The 17,552-nt window shown below is 36.9% G+C and overlaps 2 protein-coding genes across 2 annotated transcripts in view; both read left to right on the plus strand.

Annotated features, from left to right (window-relative positions):
• Positions 1-468: 468 nt before the first annotated feature.
• Positions 469-2,545, plus strand: mrpl57 (mitochondrial ribosomal protein L57). Its single transcript, XM_014969501.2, has 2 exons — positions 469-609; positions 2,039-2,545. Exon 2 carries the CDS (start codon positions 2,057-2,059, stop codon positions 2,366-2,368), a length of 312 nt encoding a protein of 103 aa, XP_014824987.1. The 5' UTR covers positions 469-609; positions 2,039-2,056; the 3' UTR covers positions 2,369-2,545.
• A 1,766-nt stretch (positions 2,546-4,311) lies between these two features.
• Positions 4,312-17,552, plus strand: part of kcnh1a (potassium voltage-gated channel, subfamily H (eag-related), member 1a) — a 65,206-nt gene continuing 51,965 nt past the window's right edge. The window contains exons 1-2 of the mRNA XM_014969503.2: positions 4,312-4,720; positions 12,460-12,583. Coding sequence (XP_014824989.1) covers positions 4,648-4,720; positions 12,460-12,583 — 197 coding nt within the window. The 5' untranslated portion in view covers positions 4,312-4,647. The remainder of the gene's footprint in view (positions 4,721-12,459; positions 12,584-17,552) is intronic.

Genomic DNA, 17,552 nt, shown 5'->3' on the forward strand with positions numbered 1-17,552 from the left:
AATATTACATGTTTACACAATTTTCCTAAATCTTTATTTTGGTGTTTATGACAAAAAAAAGGAAAGAAAGAAAGAAAGAAAGAAAGAAAGAAAGAAAGAAAGAAAGAAAGAAAGAAAGAAAAAAAAAGAAAGAAAGAAGAACAAAGAGTTTATTTTCTTTCTTTTTTTTAAATTTGTGTTTGAATCTTCTCCTGCGCCGAACCGAAATGGGAATTTAGGCTCTTTTTTTAGAGATCGGAATCATTTATGTCGGCTCACTAGAAAAAGAGCCGATTATTTCGGTTCCCAAGTGACTCTGTCATTTATTGGTTTTTTAAAAATAAGGTTTTGGTATATTTATATAGAGAAATGTATGCAAAATAATTTTCGAGTTAATCATGTGAAAAGTAATATTTATTTGAACAATGCATTCTCTTCGTCGTTCATTTGAATGAATCAACACATCGAGCCGACTCGGTTTCCAGCGACACGCCGCTGCTCCGGAAATATTACAAATGACCCCTGAAGCTAGCTAGCTGTCACATTTTGGATGTTGACTTGTCTTATTTAATTCTAGCCGTGTTTCTACCTCAATGTCGAAGATTTGACTGTATTCAACTCTTGTTAAAGGTGGGGGAAATAACACAATTGTCTCTTACAGTATGGTTTCTGTTTTAAGTTTTAAATGATTCTGTTTTAGTTTGTCCTTGTTGCTGCTAATTCAGCTTTAGCTTGTAGCTTTAGACAGAGTGTTAAAATGCTAACGCTGCTTTGTCCATCTCTGTTTTGCATTAGTTTTATGCGAAACTTCATACAAAACTGTGCGAGCTGCGTAAATATTTTATTTCTTCCTATCTTCTGCCCTTTCCCACAATAACCCTCCTAAACACACAAAGATAAAGTCAAATTTTTTTAACCACGCTATCTTCCTGTTGTAAAATGGTCATCATTGTGACTCAGTGTGCAAAGGGCAGCTTTTAGTAAAATAATAAATGAGCTAGATTTATTGCATTGAGAGTGAGACTTTTGACGTGAGTTTTGTTATATAATTTTTTTGTCTCAATAATAAGAAACAGTGCTACTGTTCAGCTCTAGTTTGAACAATTAATATGTGTAATATGTTAACATCAGTAAAACAAATACTAAACTCCAAAATCAGAAAGTAGTGATGGCTAGATAAGTTTTGATGAAGCTTCAGGCAGCAAATGAAACTGTCATACTATGTTGGTAAAATTTGTGCATGCCCATCTTTCCATTAAACTTATTATTATTCTTATTACAGAGAATAGACCTTATTTTCATTATCCTGGCAGGCACAACAAAATAGAGCATGCTCCCACTCAGTCCCACAGAAATTAAAATTGCCATTAAGAAAGACAAAAATAGCAGAAAGAGGTACTTTTCTTAAATTGTGCGACATATGAAATATACGCTGATTATATAAAATGCATGCAAAGAAATATATTACTAAAGTTAAGACGGTGTCGACAGTGAAGCTCTGTGTGTCATTTGTCCTGGTTATTTCCAACAGAATGAAACGCATGTCGAATCAAGGTTCACCGAATTTACCCCTATTACTTGGAACATGCTTCAAGTGTCCTAAACCTAAGAACTGATGCAAAATAAGTCAAGACTGGCATAAAATTAGTAAAATTCAGCAATAAGTCTGACGAGACATAAGGATCATTAATCTAACTCCAGTGTGTTCTTTTAAGTCTAAGAGGCTACAAAGTGTCTTATAGTATTATGAATATCAAAGTACTGAACGTTGCACAGCAGCAAGATGATTAGCATTAAATAATATTTGTATTTATATTTTGTAGTTTTTTTCTTGTACTTGCATTGCTTCCTCTGATTTGGACTGCTTGCCAATTATTGAATAACCTGCTTTATTGCAGCAGTTATATGTAGTGTACTGCTAAACTACATAATAATTTCAAAAATACTGATTTCAAAGGAGCAGCAGAGGAAAAGAAAAAACAATTCAACCAGTTAAAGTAGTCCAAACCAATAATGTGAAATTGTTTTCAAATGTTTTTAACGGCTCTCGTCGTTCCAGGTCGGATAATCTGCCGCCATGTTCCTCACCCTCATGCTGCTGCGCAAAGGTATCCCCGGGAAGCAGTGGATCGGGAAGCACCGCCGCCCGCGGCAGATCACGTGGCAGATGAAAAGCAAGATGGTGAACCACCTGGAGCGCGAGGCTGAGAACGAGTACTGGCTCAGCCGGCCGTACCTGACGAAGGAGCAGGAGGTCGGCCACGCCGCCGAGCGCAGGGCCCAAACCTGGCTGCAGATCAAGGCGGCCAACTTCGCCAACTTTCCCGAACACAAACGCATAACGGATCACCTGAGTCATCTGAGGATCACCAAGACGTGGTCGAGTTAAAGCCGGCGGCCAATTTTTTTTTTTTTTTTTTTTAAACGCAAAGACTGGTTTACTCAACAAAATGTTTGTTTCCTGATTGATGTCAATCGGGCTATTTTGTCTGAAAAGATGTAAAAGATGTTGTCTGTCTAAGACACTGCTCATGTGTGATTGTAGTAATAAAAAAATTATGTCACAGGTTGGTTTGTAATTTGTCCTCTTTATATTTAAACTGCCCAACATAAGTCATTTGTATTTTAGTCTTTATTTAAAAATAAATAAATAAAAGTTCAGTTACATTCATTCAGCCATTATCTTTAAAGATCAAGTTCAAGTATTTTGGAACCATTTGAGAAATTATTTAGCTCAGTCTCAATTATATAACTATAAAAATGGACTAATTTACTTTTAAATCGTAGGGTTTTCATTTTCATCCAGAGTGTATGCGTTGATTGGAATTTGAACCAGTGAATTTTATTATTTTTAAACACATTGCTGTGCTGAAACAGCTTTTATGGCACGAGATAAACGGCGCGTGTGATAAAGCCTTGCCTTCGTGTGAGAACTGCAATATAAGGAAAGAGCTTATAATTTAGGCCACGCTTGTTGCCATTTAAGGACCGACTGCAAGTGAACGCCACACAAGGCAAACATTGATTTGAAGTACAACTTACCTTTATATGGACATACTCGGTAACCTAGTTGGCTTTATTTTGACTTCCATTGCAAGGGTCACGCTGCTTACATGGACTTCTGTCAAAGTGTGTTTTATAAAAAGTGAGTGAAAACAATCATACAATGTAAAATCATTGGAAGCACACTTTACATTCTGAAGTAAAACGTGTCGGTGTACAGAAAGAGGTCAAATCAAATATTACATAAAAAAAACTTGTTTATGTTAACTGTGTAAACTGAAAAATGTTTAAGGATCAGCTTTTCTTTGAATTACTTCACTTTTCTTTGAATTAAGATATTAATGTTCTTAGAATTAATATCTGGAATCACTTAGATTTCTGAAGAAACAATCATAAGGTAAGGTAATTTTATTTATATAGCACATTTTCAGCAACAAGGCAAACTTGGTCTCATTGAGAATCCCTTCAAAAGGATCTCCTTGGTCTTGTACCAGTTACCCTCTTCGGTGCCCCGTTTAGCCTCCAGTCATGACGGCCATAACTAGCATGTGCAATATTTGCTGTACATGCTAGTTAATGCTAAAACTTTGATTTATACTTAAATAAATCTGTATCTTCATAATTTACATTTGGTAACCGGGTTTCCCTTTTAAAAAACAAGGGAAATCAAAATCATAGACATTCATATTCAAAGAAAACTTTGTTTTTTGGCAGTCAGGTATTGTTCGCATTCTGAAAAATTCATAGTCACATCATTCGCATTAAAACATTAGGCAGTAGGTTATATATTTTTCATTGTGATCGGGCCATCCCCTTTTGAATTGTGCCCTGGGCAAGTGTCCAGAAACAAAAAACATCTGGATGTTTACTTGTTTGTTTAATATTTATTTGAATGAGGACAAGTGTTTGGTATATGTAATAACAAGCACTGAAACGCTTATAGCGTTAGCTAATGTTACAACTTCTTTTGAATGCTACCCTGGGTAATAGAGTCACAGCTAGAGCAACTGTATTTGTTTTGATATTAAATAACGAGCAGAACTGAAATTAGATGAGCTGTGAAAGAAACAGAGCGACTCACAACAAAAGAGGCTAAATACAAAATGCACTCCACACTTTACAGAATTTTACTTGCACAAAGAGGACAAACACATTCATTTATTTCAACATATTTAAATTACTTTCACTACATCTCAATAAAATATATTGAAGCTTGTGGTTGTAAATAATAATAATAATAATAATAATAATAATAATAATAATAATAATAATAATAATAATAATAAACATTTAGAGGTGTAAATATTTTTTATTGTTTTGCAGATTCGGCAGATGGCGCTCCTGGACCTCCCAGGCTCGGCTCGCAGGCTTGCCCCTCCTGCACAGTGCAGTGCGGTGCGTCCCGGTCTTGTTTTCCACTCCTGCATGATGAGGCGGTGCGTGAGGCGCCAACGCATCCCACCGGGCTGAGGAGGAGGAAGAGGTGGAGGTGGAGGAGGAGGAGGAGGAGGCTAACGAAGCAGAGCAGACAGCTCCTGTCCGCGAAACGCACGCAGCTCCTTCAATAAAAGAAAGAAAGAAAGAAGCACACAGGAGAAAGCATGAAGAGCAGCGAGGCACTGAGGGGTACATTTTCATCTGCAGAGGACTGAGTGAAGCCGCAGCATGGCGGGGGGGCGGAGGGGACTTGTGGCCCCCCAGAATACTTTTTTGGAGAATATTGTGAGACGGTCGAACGGTAAGGATGATGATCACTATGACGGTAGACTAACCTGCAAGGTGTGAACAGTTTAGCAAATGTCTCAGTGTAGCCAGAAATTGTTAGACAGCATCAAATAAACACACAACGACGGGAAACAGGAGGCTACTTAGTTGCACATAATCCAAAATGTCTTTATTTTAAAAGAGGAGGGGGAAAAGTTATAAGAGAAAACTACTGAAGTGTGTCTAGCTCTTGTTAATGTAATAATATAATTTCAGAATGATCAGATTATTATTATTATTATTATTATTATTATTATTATTATTATTATTTTATTTTTTTTATTTATTTTTTTTAAGCATCAGTTTTAGTCCCTGCAGTGCAAGCAGAGAGCAGAGACAGCAGGTCACTGAAATCATTACATTGATTACATAAGACCAGTGCAAGTCTCCGCTGAGAAACATATGGACCAGATAAGGATGGAGAGGGATTTCCACGAGCGAGAGGAAAACCTTAAAAGATGCTGATTTTCTTGTAACATGCAGAAAGATGCAGAACTGCCGTAGAGCTCATTGTCATTCCTGGTGTTTTGGGGAGGAGGAGGAGGGGAGGGGGCATCATCACCATCATCATCCAGGGTGCAGTTTGAAACTCAACTTAAGCCCTTGTTGCAAATGCCTCAAGCTGTTAAGAGGATTTAACATCCAGCTTTAACTAAACAACAGATTCTGCTCACCCAGGCAGAACAAAAAAAAACAAAAACTGTGTTTTTTGTAGAATGCTGCTGATTGTCAAAGTAGAACACAGGGCCGTGATTAAACAAGCAATTACAGACTTTGTTTAAGGATAAAACAGATTCAGACTAAACCCTCATCATGGTAATCAAAGTTTTATTCACAAAGCATAAATTAAAAAAAAATCTCTTAAACAGAAGGGTGATTTTTTTTTAATCCATTTCTAGCTTGAAAGAAAGAAATAAAGAAAGAAAAATCAAGTTTTTTTTAATTTTTTTATTTCCTGATAGAAAATAGATAATCCATCACACTGGACACAGAGTTGTATTGTGAAAACTGGAAGCTCTGTGCATTGTTTCCTGTCACCCTTTGGCCTTTATTAGATGAAATAGAAAGTGGCAGTGTGAGCTGGAGAGGTGTAACACTGAGCAGTGATCTGTGAAACCGAAGCAGGGATGATAGTGTGGTTTTGGGTGCGAGCCACGATGTGTGTATGTACATGTATGTATGTATGTACATGTATGTACGGGGTGCACATATCCCATGGTCGCAGCTTTTTCTGTCAGAAGAAATGATCATTTCGTCAAAAGCAAACCCTTCATTTAAAAAGACGTCTGCATTAAAACGTACGATGGCAGAAAACAGACATCTTACCAAATATTAAAAAGATAAATCCAAACTTTAAGAAAAAGAAAAAAATCCATTCTTATGACCTTGTGGTTATTGTGGTTATTGATTAGTAAGCAGTTTATTGCTACAAACAAACCAACGAAGAAGAAGAAGAAAAAAAAAACATAGATCTTTAAATCTGCAGGATGCCACCGGGACAGTGGTGGGTGGGAGCTCATAAACAATGAAGGAACTCGTCCTTTTATGTAACCTTTTGCTGCTAAATAAGCAACTCCTCACAATTGTCTAGACATATTGATTTTTTACATTCCTGGCCAGTAGTTTGTCTCTTACCATTAATTAAAAATGGCTACAGATCTTTGGCTCTACAGAGATTTTTGGACTGCAGCTCACAAATAACAGAAATGATAAGTGAACGACTTCCTGTAAACTCAGACATGGACTTTTAGAGCAGCCTGCAGATGTGGATGAATTGGTTGGCACCTTTACATTGATTTTTTTTTATGTGTACGCAAAACACTCTCTGAAAAAGGAAAGCACTTTTCGTAGAAGATAAAATAAGGTTAGAAAAGAAAAATCTTTGCTCATTCCTTGTCACAAAATCTCTCTCAATGGAGTTAAAGAATGGAAACAGGCCCATAGCATCATGGATTCTTCGCTGTATCTTAACAGCGGGCAGGATGCGCTTCTTCACATTATCATTTGTAATTTTATGCCAACCTCACTTGGGAGTGTTTCATAAACTTGACCTGTAGTAGAGTATGAAAAACTCCACATGCTTACGTTTGTGAAGGTAGGACAGAAGAGGCTTTTTGGTGGCTTCACTCCCAAATAAATCAACGTACCATTTAACTGTTGCTATAGAAACTTGGCAGAAAAGGGTTGAAGTGTGTGTGCTGTCACGTTTAGACACCAAGGAAGCAGAAATGTATAGTTTTTTAATTCAACTTCTTACAAATAGAATAGTTTTGAAAGTAAAGCACAAATTCAAGACATTCATTACATTTATATTGAAGGAATATTTGCAAATATAAGATGGATTTTTTCCCCTCCACTAAACCAACATGATCAAGTCAAAGTCTTGATTTTTCTTAAATCTTCAGTTTCAGATTATTTGACTGCAATAAAAGTCTAATTTATTTTCCACCAGTGATCCAAGAAATTTGTCCACATCTATATCTGTTTGTGGAAAAAAATGATGTTTTTAACTAGTTTATAAATTTTTATAGCTAATTTGCAAAAAAACAAAAAGTAAAACTCCTTTGGGCTGTGTTGGGTCTTATTGGATCCGGCCTGATAAAAAGCTTTTTCACACCCTCGACATCAGTGCTGTATCTGCAGCAGGTCAGCTATAACACAATTACACGTGTCCGACCTGTTTTCTGTGTCGTGCCAAAGGGACAGGAAATGGAGACCAATAATCCAGGAAAAGAGTGTTTTCATGCAGCCACAGACTCATCAATCAGACTTTTTTTTTTTTTCGGCCGACGATGATTTCTGGTTTTCTCTGCCTGCTCCAGTTTTGACTGATTAGTTGTTGTTGTTGTTTTCTCTGGGGCGTAAGTCATAAAAAAAGAACAAAATGTGCTGCTGCTTTTTTCACATAGAAGTATTAGATTTAAATCAAACAGAAAATGAAGTATTACAGGTCACTAATTTTTAGTGACCTATAATCCCAAGAACCCAAGAAAGTTGCATCAAACTACATAGGTTTGTGTGTTAATTAAACAGAAAATTATGAAATGATGGAATTGCTTTGACGACTCAAGACATAAGTTTTAATCTTTTCACGGATCACTGGCAAAAGTTGAGAGTAAATCCCTCAATTCTGATTGATTGATTGATAGATGTTTGGTTTGACTTTTTCTTCTTTTGAAAGTGACTACAAACATTTGCTTAACCCCAAAACTGCATATTGTTGTAAAGCTATTTTACACCATGGATTCCCTTCCAAAAAAAAAAAGAAAAAAAAGTGAAATTGTATATATTTTCTGCTTCTTAAATGCAAAATATGGTACTTTTATTCATGAGAGCGTTTTTTTTATTTTTCTTTTTCCTGTCAGCAAAATAAAGAAGTAAAGTTTGGATTCTAATCAAAGCGGTCTCATTTTGTGTTGCCGCGTCTGTTTCGCATCGACACTAAATAGCCGGGTTCTGTTGCGTCAAAAGCAGCAGCCAAGAAAACGTTGGCAGTTAAAGCCGTGAAGCCTGCGCAGCATCTTCTGCGTGCTGCAGGTTATGCTGTTTGCCGTCATTCGTTCGTTTTTATTGGCACCATTGTTTGCGTGTTGAAGAAACAGGGATGAAAATAAATTTGCAATGGGTTAATGCTTGTAATTGCTCTTATAACATCTGTCAGGATTCTTGCTCTCACTTCTTCTGCTTGGCATGTAGGTTGAGCACATTTTTAAGCAGCTTGTATCAAAGCTTACAGGGGGAAACTGCAGCCAGCAGAGTCAAGTTAAGGCTGAATATATATATATATATATATATATATATATATATATATATATATATATATATATATATATATATATATATATATATACACATACTGTAATTAGCTGACTTAGGCCTTACATACGCATACTGACAGTTAGTGTCTGTCTCTGTGCTATTTTGATTACTTTAGATGTAGACATTCTGTTTTTTTCAGGCAGTGTTTTGTGACGTTTGTGTGACACAATGAGCTGATTTGGCGAAAAGATCAACACAAATCGGTAAGGAAGTTGCCAACTATAGAGAACTGCTAAAATGTGCCCACATTCAGCATCTTTTCTATGTTTAAAAATGAAAGAGAGATGCTGTCAGTTGGAGAACTACATGTCAGCTGTTCATTCCGGTTGAGAGAGAGATGAGACTTTCAGTAGCTAACAGGAAGGCTGAAAGAAAATACAAGTTTTTGTAATTTTTTCTTTCTTTTTTTTTTTTTTTATCTTTTTGAGCTTCCAACTTCTGCCCGTCATTGAACATCCTGGATTTGGGAATGTTGTCAGCCTCTTGGAAATAAAGAAAAAGGTTGACAGTCTCTTGAAAGGTGCTGTTTAAGTGATGCTAGCTGCGCTAACTTCTTTAATTGCTAATAGAAAACACTCAAGAGACTTAAGCATATCAATTTGACAATTATTCTATGTGTCTTTTAACATAGGAAAAAATAAATAAATAAAACTGCTTCACAACGACTGCTTGCTCTGTGGGACACAGCCTCGGCTCCTGGTGCCATTAATTATTGACCGCTCATAGCAGGGAACCAGGAAGAAGCGTTTTGAAGTCGTGAATTGCGGTTCTTAATGAGAATCAGATAAAGCAGCGATTAGCAGGTCAGCGCTTTATAAAACCCACAGATCGACAATCAGCGACAAAAATTATAACCAGTGGACAAGCACTCTTAATATCAATAAAGCTAACATGTCGCATTTACCCGGAAACATTCAGTGAGTTTATGGAAAACAGCTGAATTATGGCTAAGTCCGTTGGGATTAAAGATCCAGAGCTGTGTGTGTCTTTTGTTTATTGCAGATCGTCATCTGTGTCTGACATTCTTCACTCATTCAAATGTTTCTCCCTGTGCTCTGTTAACTTTCTTTTTCTTTTCAAACATTTCAGTTTGGACACTGCCACATAGACAGACAGGTACACTGTGAAGTTTAACATGGAGTGCTCCCTATCTCAGCATCTTTATCAATGTATCTGTATCCAACGCTGTCATTCAGTAGAAGGCGCCTTGTTAGCTCTTTAGTCGTTTCTATGACGTGCATTTTCCCAGAACTAAGTCAGCCAGAGAGTGTTTCAGTTCCAACCCCGTTTTCTCACAAAGATCCTCATGCATGTGGCTGTTGTGAAGGACACATAGGCATGTGATGTGTTGTGGATCATCTTCTGTCACCGTGCTGATGCTTTAAGTTGCTGTTTTGTGTTTACCGTGACTTTGTGTCAATGAAAGTTTTCTGTTTTATGTGGCCAGTTTTTTTTTTCTTCCCTTCCCTGCTCTTTTACCAACCCTACAATACAAAACGCTACAAAAAGATTCCTCTCAAACTAAAACAATCTCATCAGTGAAAATGGGGATAATTAATTTTAAAATGTTTGATTTGATTTGCTTTAAAAAAATGCTACCCTTATTCTACATTTAACTTTTGTTTTTTGGTTTTGTTTTGGATATCTGCAAAACAAAAAGACTGATTTTCCTTCAAGTATTTATCTCTGCAAATTTTCCTAAAATGTCGCCAGAAGTTGCCAAATTATTAGGTGCAAATGTTTTATTCTCCTTCAAAAGTTTGGTCAATCTAATTAATAGCCCAAACATGTTTTAGTAAGTGTAACAAATGAGATTTACACGCCGTTCTTATATTTCCCATAGAAATAGCTAAAAACTGAAATATAAATAAATATTTAAGGATTTCTGACAGACGAGCATGACTATAAGACGAGTTTTAAGTTTATTTACTAAAATTGTTCTTTCTCCAGGGTGGAATGATTATGCACTTGAACAGTTAAATATATTTTATCAACATAACTTAAAACGTTCTAAAAGATTAATCCAAGTGTCTTTATCACTTCTCTGTCCAAGTTAGGCCCGTCTTTGGTAACATTGTCTTTAAGGAACATTTGACTGCGTCGCAATTCATGAATCTATTTGTTGATTTGGAGCCAAGTTAGAAAATGTTTTGACTAATATCAAAAAAGCCTCACATCATGGTGCCTCCACCACCATGCTGACCACTTGGTACAGTTAAAGGCTCATCTTGACTTTTCCAAATATACTGATGGTTGTTGTTGTTTATCTTTGTTGAACCATTCACAGGGAAAAGTTAAGGAATAGGCTTAAAAACAGGTCTGTCCCAGCATGACAACCTATTTATTTCTGTGCAAGAGTGGTCCAACATCCAGCCAATTATATGCCAGACGCTTTTGGAAATCTTGATAATGTGCTACTGCGATAACTTGCAATAAGATAAAACATTTTTGAGGATACCGTTAAGTCCAAAACGACTCACACCCCTGGCAGATGTAAATTTAAAATGAATGTCATTCAAACCAAGTTTGTTTGTGGTTGGAAGTGAGACAGGCATCTCTCAAAACTCAACAGAATGACCGAAAACAATGGTAAAGTTTGAACAGTAATGATTTCCTGGTTAATGTCAAGTTGTCATAACAGACATTTTGAATAATGTCAACTTTGTATTAAAAGTGTCATAATTTACCGAACGACGCTTTATGACAACAGTCATAAATATTCATGAAGGCTTATTCATGCTCATGACAGGTGTTATGTCATATTTATGAAAGTATCAAGACAGTCTTATTCACCCCCCTTCAAATAAAGTGTTACCCATTAGTTTAGAAAAACATTTAATTTTATACACAGTTTAATAAAAAAAAAATAATAAATGACACATTACAAGCTATTTATAACTTACGCTTCTCAAAAATCAACAGGAAAATCCTAATGAAACTAACAATAAGCTTTTTTTTTTTGGAATGATTTCTTCTTTTTTTTAGATGATTTAGATTTAAACCATGAGCTTCAAGGTTTTGAAGTAGGAAGGGCTCTTTACCATCACCCTTATTTTTAGCTTTCTGAACAAATCATTTATCAGATTTAGGTTTATAAAATATTATCTCCACTCAGCAGAAACATGTTGGTAAAATTAAAAGATTATCTAATCGTCCACATAATGAAACATTTTCATCTTAGTTGTTTGTTGTATGATCATTTCCACCCTTGGCAAATAACAAATCAAATAAACTAAAAATCCTCAAACTCATGTAAGTTCCAGCTCCCTGTCAAGTAAACACAAACATAACTATATCTGTATCTGAATATTTAGGTTTGTATGTAAATACTTGCCAGAAGGAGAGTTGTTTGTGTTTTCTACAGAGAAAGTTAAAAGAAAGAAAAAGGAAAAGCTGATCTTATGGTGTTCTGTTCTTGAAGCAAGAGTTTTACCCTGTGTGAAGAACGTAATGAGGCGTAGACAGTTAGAGACCCTAATGGCAACCACTTAAAAGCGTTCTGGCACTCAAAGGCAGTATATTTGCTACTTTTAACTAATGGTGTAAGTGTTGCTGTGTAAACACACTTTTTTAATAAAATCCATGTTTCACACAGCTTTCAAAGATTCAAATCATGAGGACGTACCTTAGCTAGACTTCGCAACCAATTAACGTTTAAATATTTTTGAACCGTAAAAATCTGTATGTAATTACAAAAAAAGATTTAAGACATACTTAACTTTTAACTCTGGTTCAAACATGTTTTAAATCGGATTTCCTTTGAGTTTCCACGGAACTCGCTCGTCTCGACCTTCTCCTGAGCCAAAATATAGTTTTAGATTGTGGATGTGACGACTTTTGATAGCACCCTGTCATCTAAAGTTGCTATTTTCTTTCATGTCCTCTTTAAAACAGACACCAACTTTGTCCTGGGCAACGCTCAGATAGTGGACTGGCCCATTGTCTACAGCAACGATGGCTTCTGCAAGTTGTCAGGCTACCACAGGGCGGAGGTGATGCAGAAAAGCAGCACCTGCAGGTAGGGGCGACGAGTCGCACGCCTAAAAGTCACAATGTTGAAGTTTGTGAACTAGGGGTGCACCGATTTATTGGTGATGATTTCCTTAGTTTTGGGAGATCGTCCGATTATTACATATGAAGCCGATCTTATCTGCCGATTTTATCTAGCTTGGCAAATGTGTAAAAATCAACCACTGTCCTCTTTTGCTCTCCGGTGAGAGAGGTTTGACTGACCTGGTCGTCCCTCCAAGTCATGTCTGCACGTTCACAATTAACAATAGTGACCCCACTGTTGGCAACTCAACAACTTTCTTTCTTGCTACATTGAGCACCGTTTCAGTCAAAAAAAAAATTGGTATCAGCCAAAATTGGAATCGGCAGATTAAGGTTTTTAAGAGATTGGTAATCGGCGATCGGCCAGAAAACTGCAATCGGTGCACCCTGATAGTAAACCTTTACATTCCCAAATGTGAATTCAAAAAATATCTTAAAAGCCTTTCTGTTAGATTATCCATATTCAATTACAGATTATTTTTGATTTGATATAATAAAGTTGGTCAGTATTTCACCAGTGGAAATAGTATTTATTAACTCTTATTTGAAAGTGGGTGCAATTTCAGGAATATCTTTCAAACTGTGCTTTTAGTTAGAGCTTTGTTTTTTTTTTCTTTGTTTTTTTTTTTTTTTTACTGATTCTGTACCCTGTTTATAAAGACTGCCATTGGATTTGCTTAAAATGTTCTTCTGTTTTAATCAAGCAGGATTAAATCTCTGCAATAAAATCTCTCTAGTCTCACTTAGAGCAGTAGGAAATGGGATAATGAACTACCATTATTTTCTAAAAATATATCCGATTATATCCAGAAATATGATTGGTAGGAAAGATTTTACGCAACAGAAAGCAGTGTATAAATGCAAAGTGCAGAGAGATGCAGCCGTGGTTTGATTTTTATTAAATACGATGACGGAAGCGATTCTCAGAAGTTATTTTTGCTAACCTCATGCTCACATGGATGGAGAACATTTCTGAACATTCATTTTTTCAAATATTGCAGCAGATTCTTGGTTGTATTTTGGGCTGAAATTTGATTGGGCCATTCCAAAACATTAAACTAACACTAACTGGTGATTCTTTGACTTTTTTCTTGAATCGCTTAAGAAATTAGCCTAAAACTGTGGTTTTACTTCCTAAAACAACAGTACAGCTGGAGTTTGATTTTCCTTTGTTGTGAAAACAAAACAAAATCTCCTCCATTAGCATCTCACTGATAGTTGAAGCAATTAAATTATTTGTTTAATTATGTGTTCCTGTGATAACATTTGAATTAGGCTTCAGGGTTGAAGTTGATAATGTCACAAAGTGGTTAGTAGATGAGGACTGAGACCCGGTGAATGAAGGAGTTTAACGATGTCCAACACAGAACTCAGTGCCAGGAACCACAGGTGAGGAACGAGACAACACAAGCTCAGGTTGACACACCTATGACAAGGATCCAGCGGGGAATGGAGGAGACAGGCAAGGTTAAACACACAAGGGAAATAATCAGGGGAACAAGAGACAGGTGGGATCAATCAGGAACTCAACAAGATAACACTGGGACTAAATTAACTAATAATCCGCACACCAAAACCCAGATCCTTACAGATAAAAGTAAGAAAAATGTTCCCAAAACTCAAAGCCCTGACTGAAAACATGTTGTAGTGATATTTTTGAAGAGTTTTTTTTTTTTTTTTTTTGTATTTTTGCATGTATTTGTTGGTCTTTTCGTGATTTGTGCTCAGACACAAACAGATTTATGTAATATATTTTAGTTAACATATTGCTACATTGTTTTAAAGTGTAAAATGTGGAAAAAAATTTTTTTGTTATTAGCTCGTAGCCTGTTTATTGAGCATAACAATTACCCAGTCTGACTGGTTTGGAAGATTTAGGACAAGAAACACGTTAAACTTTGGTTTGTTATCACTTCCAAATTATAAGTCTAAGCGAAAAGTAAAAAGAAAACTAAACACGTACCTGCACTTGCACCCGATTTTCTGACAATCGCATTTAAAATGTTTGTAGTTAATTTGCAAATGAGGCAAATTAACAGTATTATTGTTAAAGACTTCGTTAAAACTGGTGGTTTTAAGACCGAAAACGATGAAGCTAAACCAGTCCATTGTTGCTCTTGTTGTTGTTCTGGAAGGTGAACCTCTGCCTGTAATAGATTCATCAGTCTCTTGCTGGAGAAAAGTATCCCTACTGCATGATGCTGCCACCGCCATGGCTCACGGTGAGAATGGTGTGTTCAGGGTGATGCGGAGTGTTAGTTTTCCACCACAGATAGTGGTTTAGATGTTGACTGAACGCTTAATCACGGGCTCATTTGTCAGGAGTGCCTTCTTCCACGTCTTTCCTTTTTCTCTCATGACTCATGGCAAACTGCAGACTCAAATTCTCAGTGTTTTTTTTTTTTATTACTTTCTTCTCAACAGTGATACAAAACGGCCATATTGGTGAAGTGTTTCTTGTTCGTCTAACAAACTTTTCAGTCTTTCACAGAAAATCAGTATTTATACGTTGAATTTTACATAGGGGTAAAATGCATGTTGAAAACTATGAATCATTTCCTTTTCCTTCACTGACGCATGGGCCGTTTGTCTTGGTCTATCGCATAAGACCCTAACGCAGCACATGGAAGTTGGATGTACTGTATCTTAGAAAAGCACGGTATGTATAGTTCAGCTAAAACACAGTATAATCTTTGCGGTTAGTGTTTAAATGTTTTCAGTATACATATAGAGTAATATTAAAAAAGTGATTGTTCATTGAGTTTGTTAAAACATATAACTTGAATTCCTTTGTTTTCTTTCTTTCTGATGTAAATGCTCCACCTACGTAAATGCTTATTAAATAATATAAAACTTAACGCCCTTGGCTCTTGTTCTGGTTGATTTTAATGGGATTTGTGAGAACTCTCTATGGCTTATTGTAAAACCAAAACAAAACAAAAAAAACCCCCAGTCAATTAAAAGCCAGAGGAGCCTAGAAGCAGCGTCAATCTGGACATTTTCTGCAGCTGCAGTGTTTTCTCTCCTGTGTTTACATGGCAGCCTCTTTCTGCAGGAAGGTGCCTCGAAGGCAGCGCTCCAACACACAGAGGGACAAATGAGGCAGGCTGGAAAGTTGTATTTGTGGAAGTATTTCCACCTCATTTGTATCGACTGTAATTTGTGTACGAGTGCAATTATTTTTTTTTTTAAAGAATTGATTTAATTGTCAAGATAGTTGCAACACAACCAAACAGCCTCTTCTTCTTCTTTTTTTATTGTCATTCCAAGAAAAGTCTCTCTTTCTTTGGGAATTGTGATCATTGACCTAGTTTCCTTGAAATTCGTCCAAAGAGTTGTGGAGATATTAGGGTGGGCCAAAGTGGCAGACTTGTTGACTGATCGACTTTGACAGAGTCACGACGCCGACAACGCTCAAAGGCCGAGCTGTGACGAACCGACAAATTTTTCGTTTGTCTGTCGTTACAGTAAACTTTAAATAGCCGTCAATTAAGTCGAGAGCCCCGGGCGATTATCTCAATGATTAAAGTGCGTGTGCAGAGTTCAGCGGCTAATTGCAGCAGCTCCTGACAGCGTTTCTTTTCTTTTCTTTCTTTTTTTTTTACGCCAGACAATGAAAATCTGACGCGATATTAAAGTCCAGTAGGTGTTTCCTGTTGGAAACAACATACATCTGTGATGTAATCAGACTGTAAGAGCTGAAACTTCTTCGTCGTCGCTGTAACTGTAAAACTGCGCTCGTACAGTCTGGGCTCCCCGCCCCAAAACTGTACTCGTAAAGCGATAAAAGCCATCGCAAATGAGCAATATTTCAGCTTTAGGAGGGGTGTGCTATTATATCCAACTTGTGTTTTTACTGTGCCTGTAATAAGCAAGTCAGTGCCCAACATAAATAGGATCACAGTTGGTGCTGGCAGATTTAAGAAGCCGTGGGAGATTTCATCTGCTCCGGGAGATGGTGTTCGTCACAGCCGGCACATCGGCTATTACTATTTTTGACATGCTGCCCCCCCTAAACATAAGCTTAAGAACACTTGCCAACACACATATAAAAAGCGAGTGTCAGATGATTTGTTTTAGGTTTATTTTCAGACTGCTGCGGGGAGATGCGGCGTTAGAGGAAGGAAAACAAACCTGGAAACCTCCCGACTGAACCGGGGAGCCGATTGAAAGCGCTTTGCTAACATTTATTAATGTGTCTCACAAATGAGTTTGGAGGGTACTCGATACCACAACCTGGCAATTAATGAATGATTAATGACAAGTTCCTCCAAACCCCTCGCTGAGGTAATTGTTAATGAGTTAGAGGAGGGATATACTGTATTTATTTCTAATGATATAATCATCGGTGAGACGCCTTCCACGGATGGGCAACGAAAGCTTTGTTCATTTCAAAGGAAGGAGCACACGCTAGTTAGTGCTGCTTAGGTCTACTGATTAGTGATGCAAGCATAAACCTATAGAAATAGAAATAAATAGAAGAATAGATCCAAAGGTTCAGGAAGAAACGTACCATTTTATTGAAAAGGGTATGTTTCAGGCACTTTCTCACACTTCCTGTCTTGCTTCTTTAAATTAACCTCAGGCTCTCTGGCTTTTTATTTTTACTTTCTGAAACTTTTCACTCTTGTAAATGATCTCGGGTCTAAAATCAAGCCCTTGCTTTCTTTCATTAACACTTCTTCGGCAATGTTCAGGTGACATCAGTGCGTTCTGGAAGGTGCACTGAGAACAGAGCATCCTGAAGTCTATAAAAGAAAAGCGTTTTGAATAGAAATGTCTGGACCTGTCTGGATGTCGTATCCAAACTTCTAGCCTGAAGTTTATGTAGTTAATACAAAAAAACTCCCAGCAATTTACAGAGTCCAAGACTCAAGTCCACGTAAGGCCTCGGTTTTCATGAGGTGCCACATAATGGCATAATTTTAGTTGCG

Source organism: Poecilia mexicana, unplaced genomic scaffold, assembly GCF_051168715.1.
Source record: "Poecilia mexicana isolate PSO_F unplaced genomic scaffold, ASM5116871v1 scaffold_15, whole genome shotgun sequence".
Lineage (NCBI taxonomy): Eukaryota > Metazoa > Chordata > Actinopteri > Cyprinodontiformes > Poeciliidae > Poecilia > Poecilia mexicana.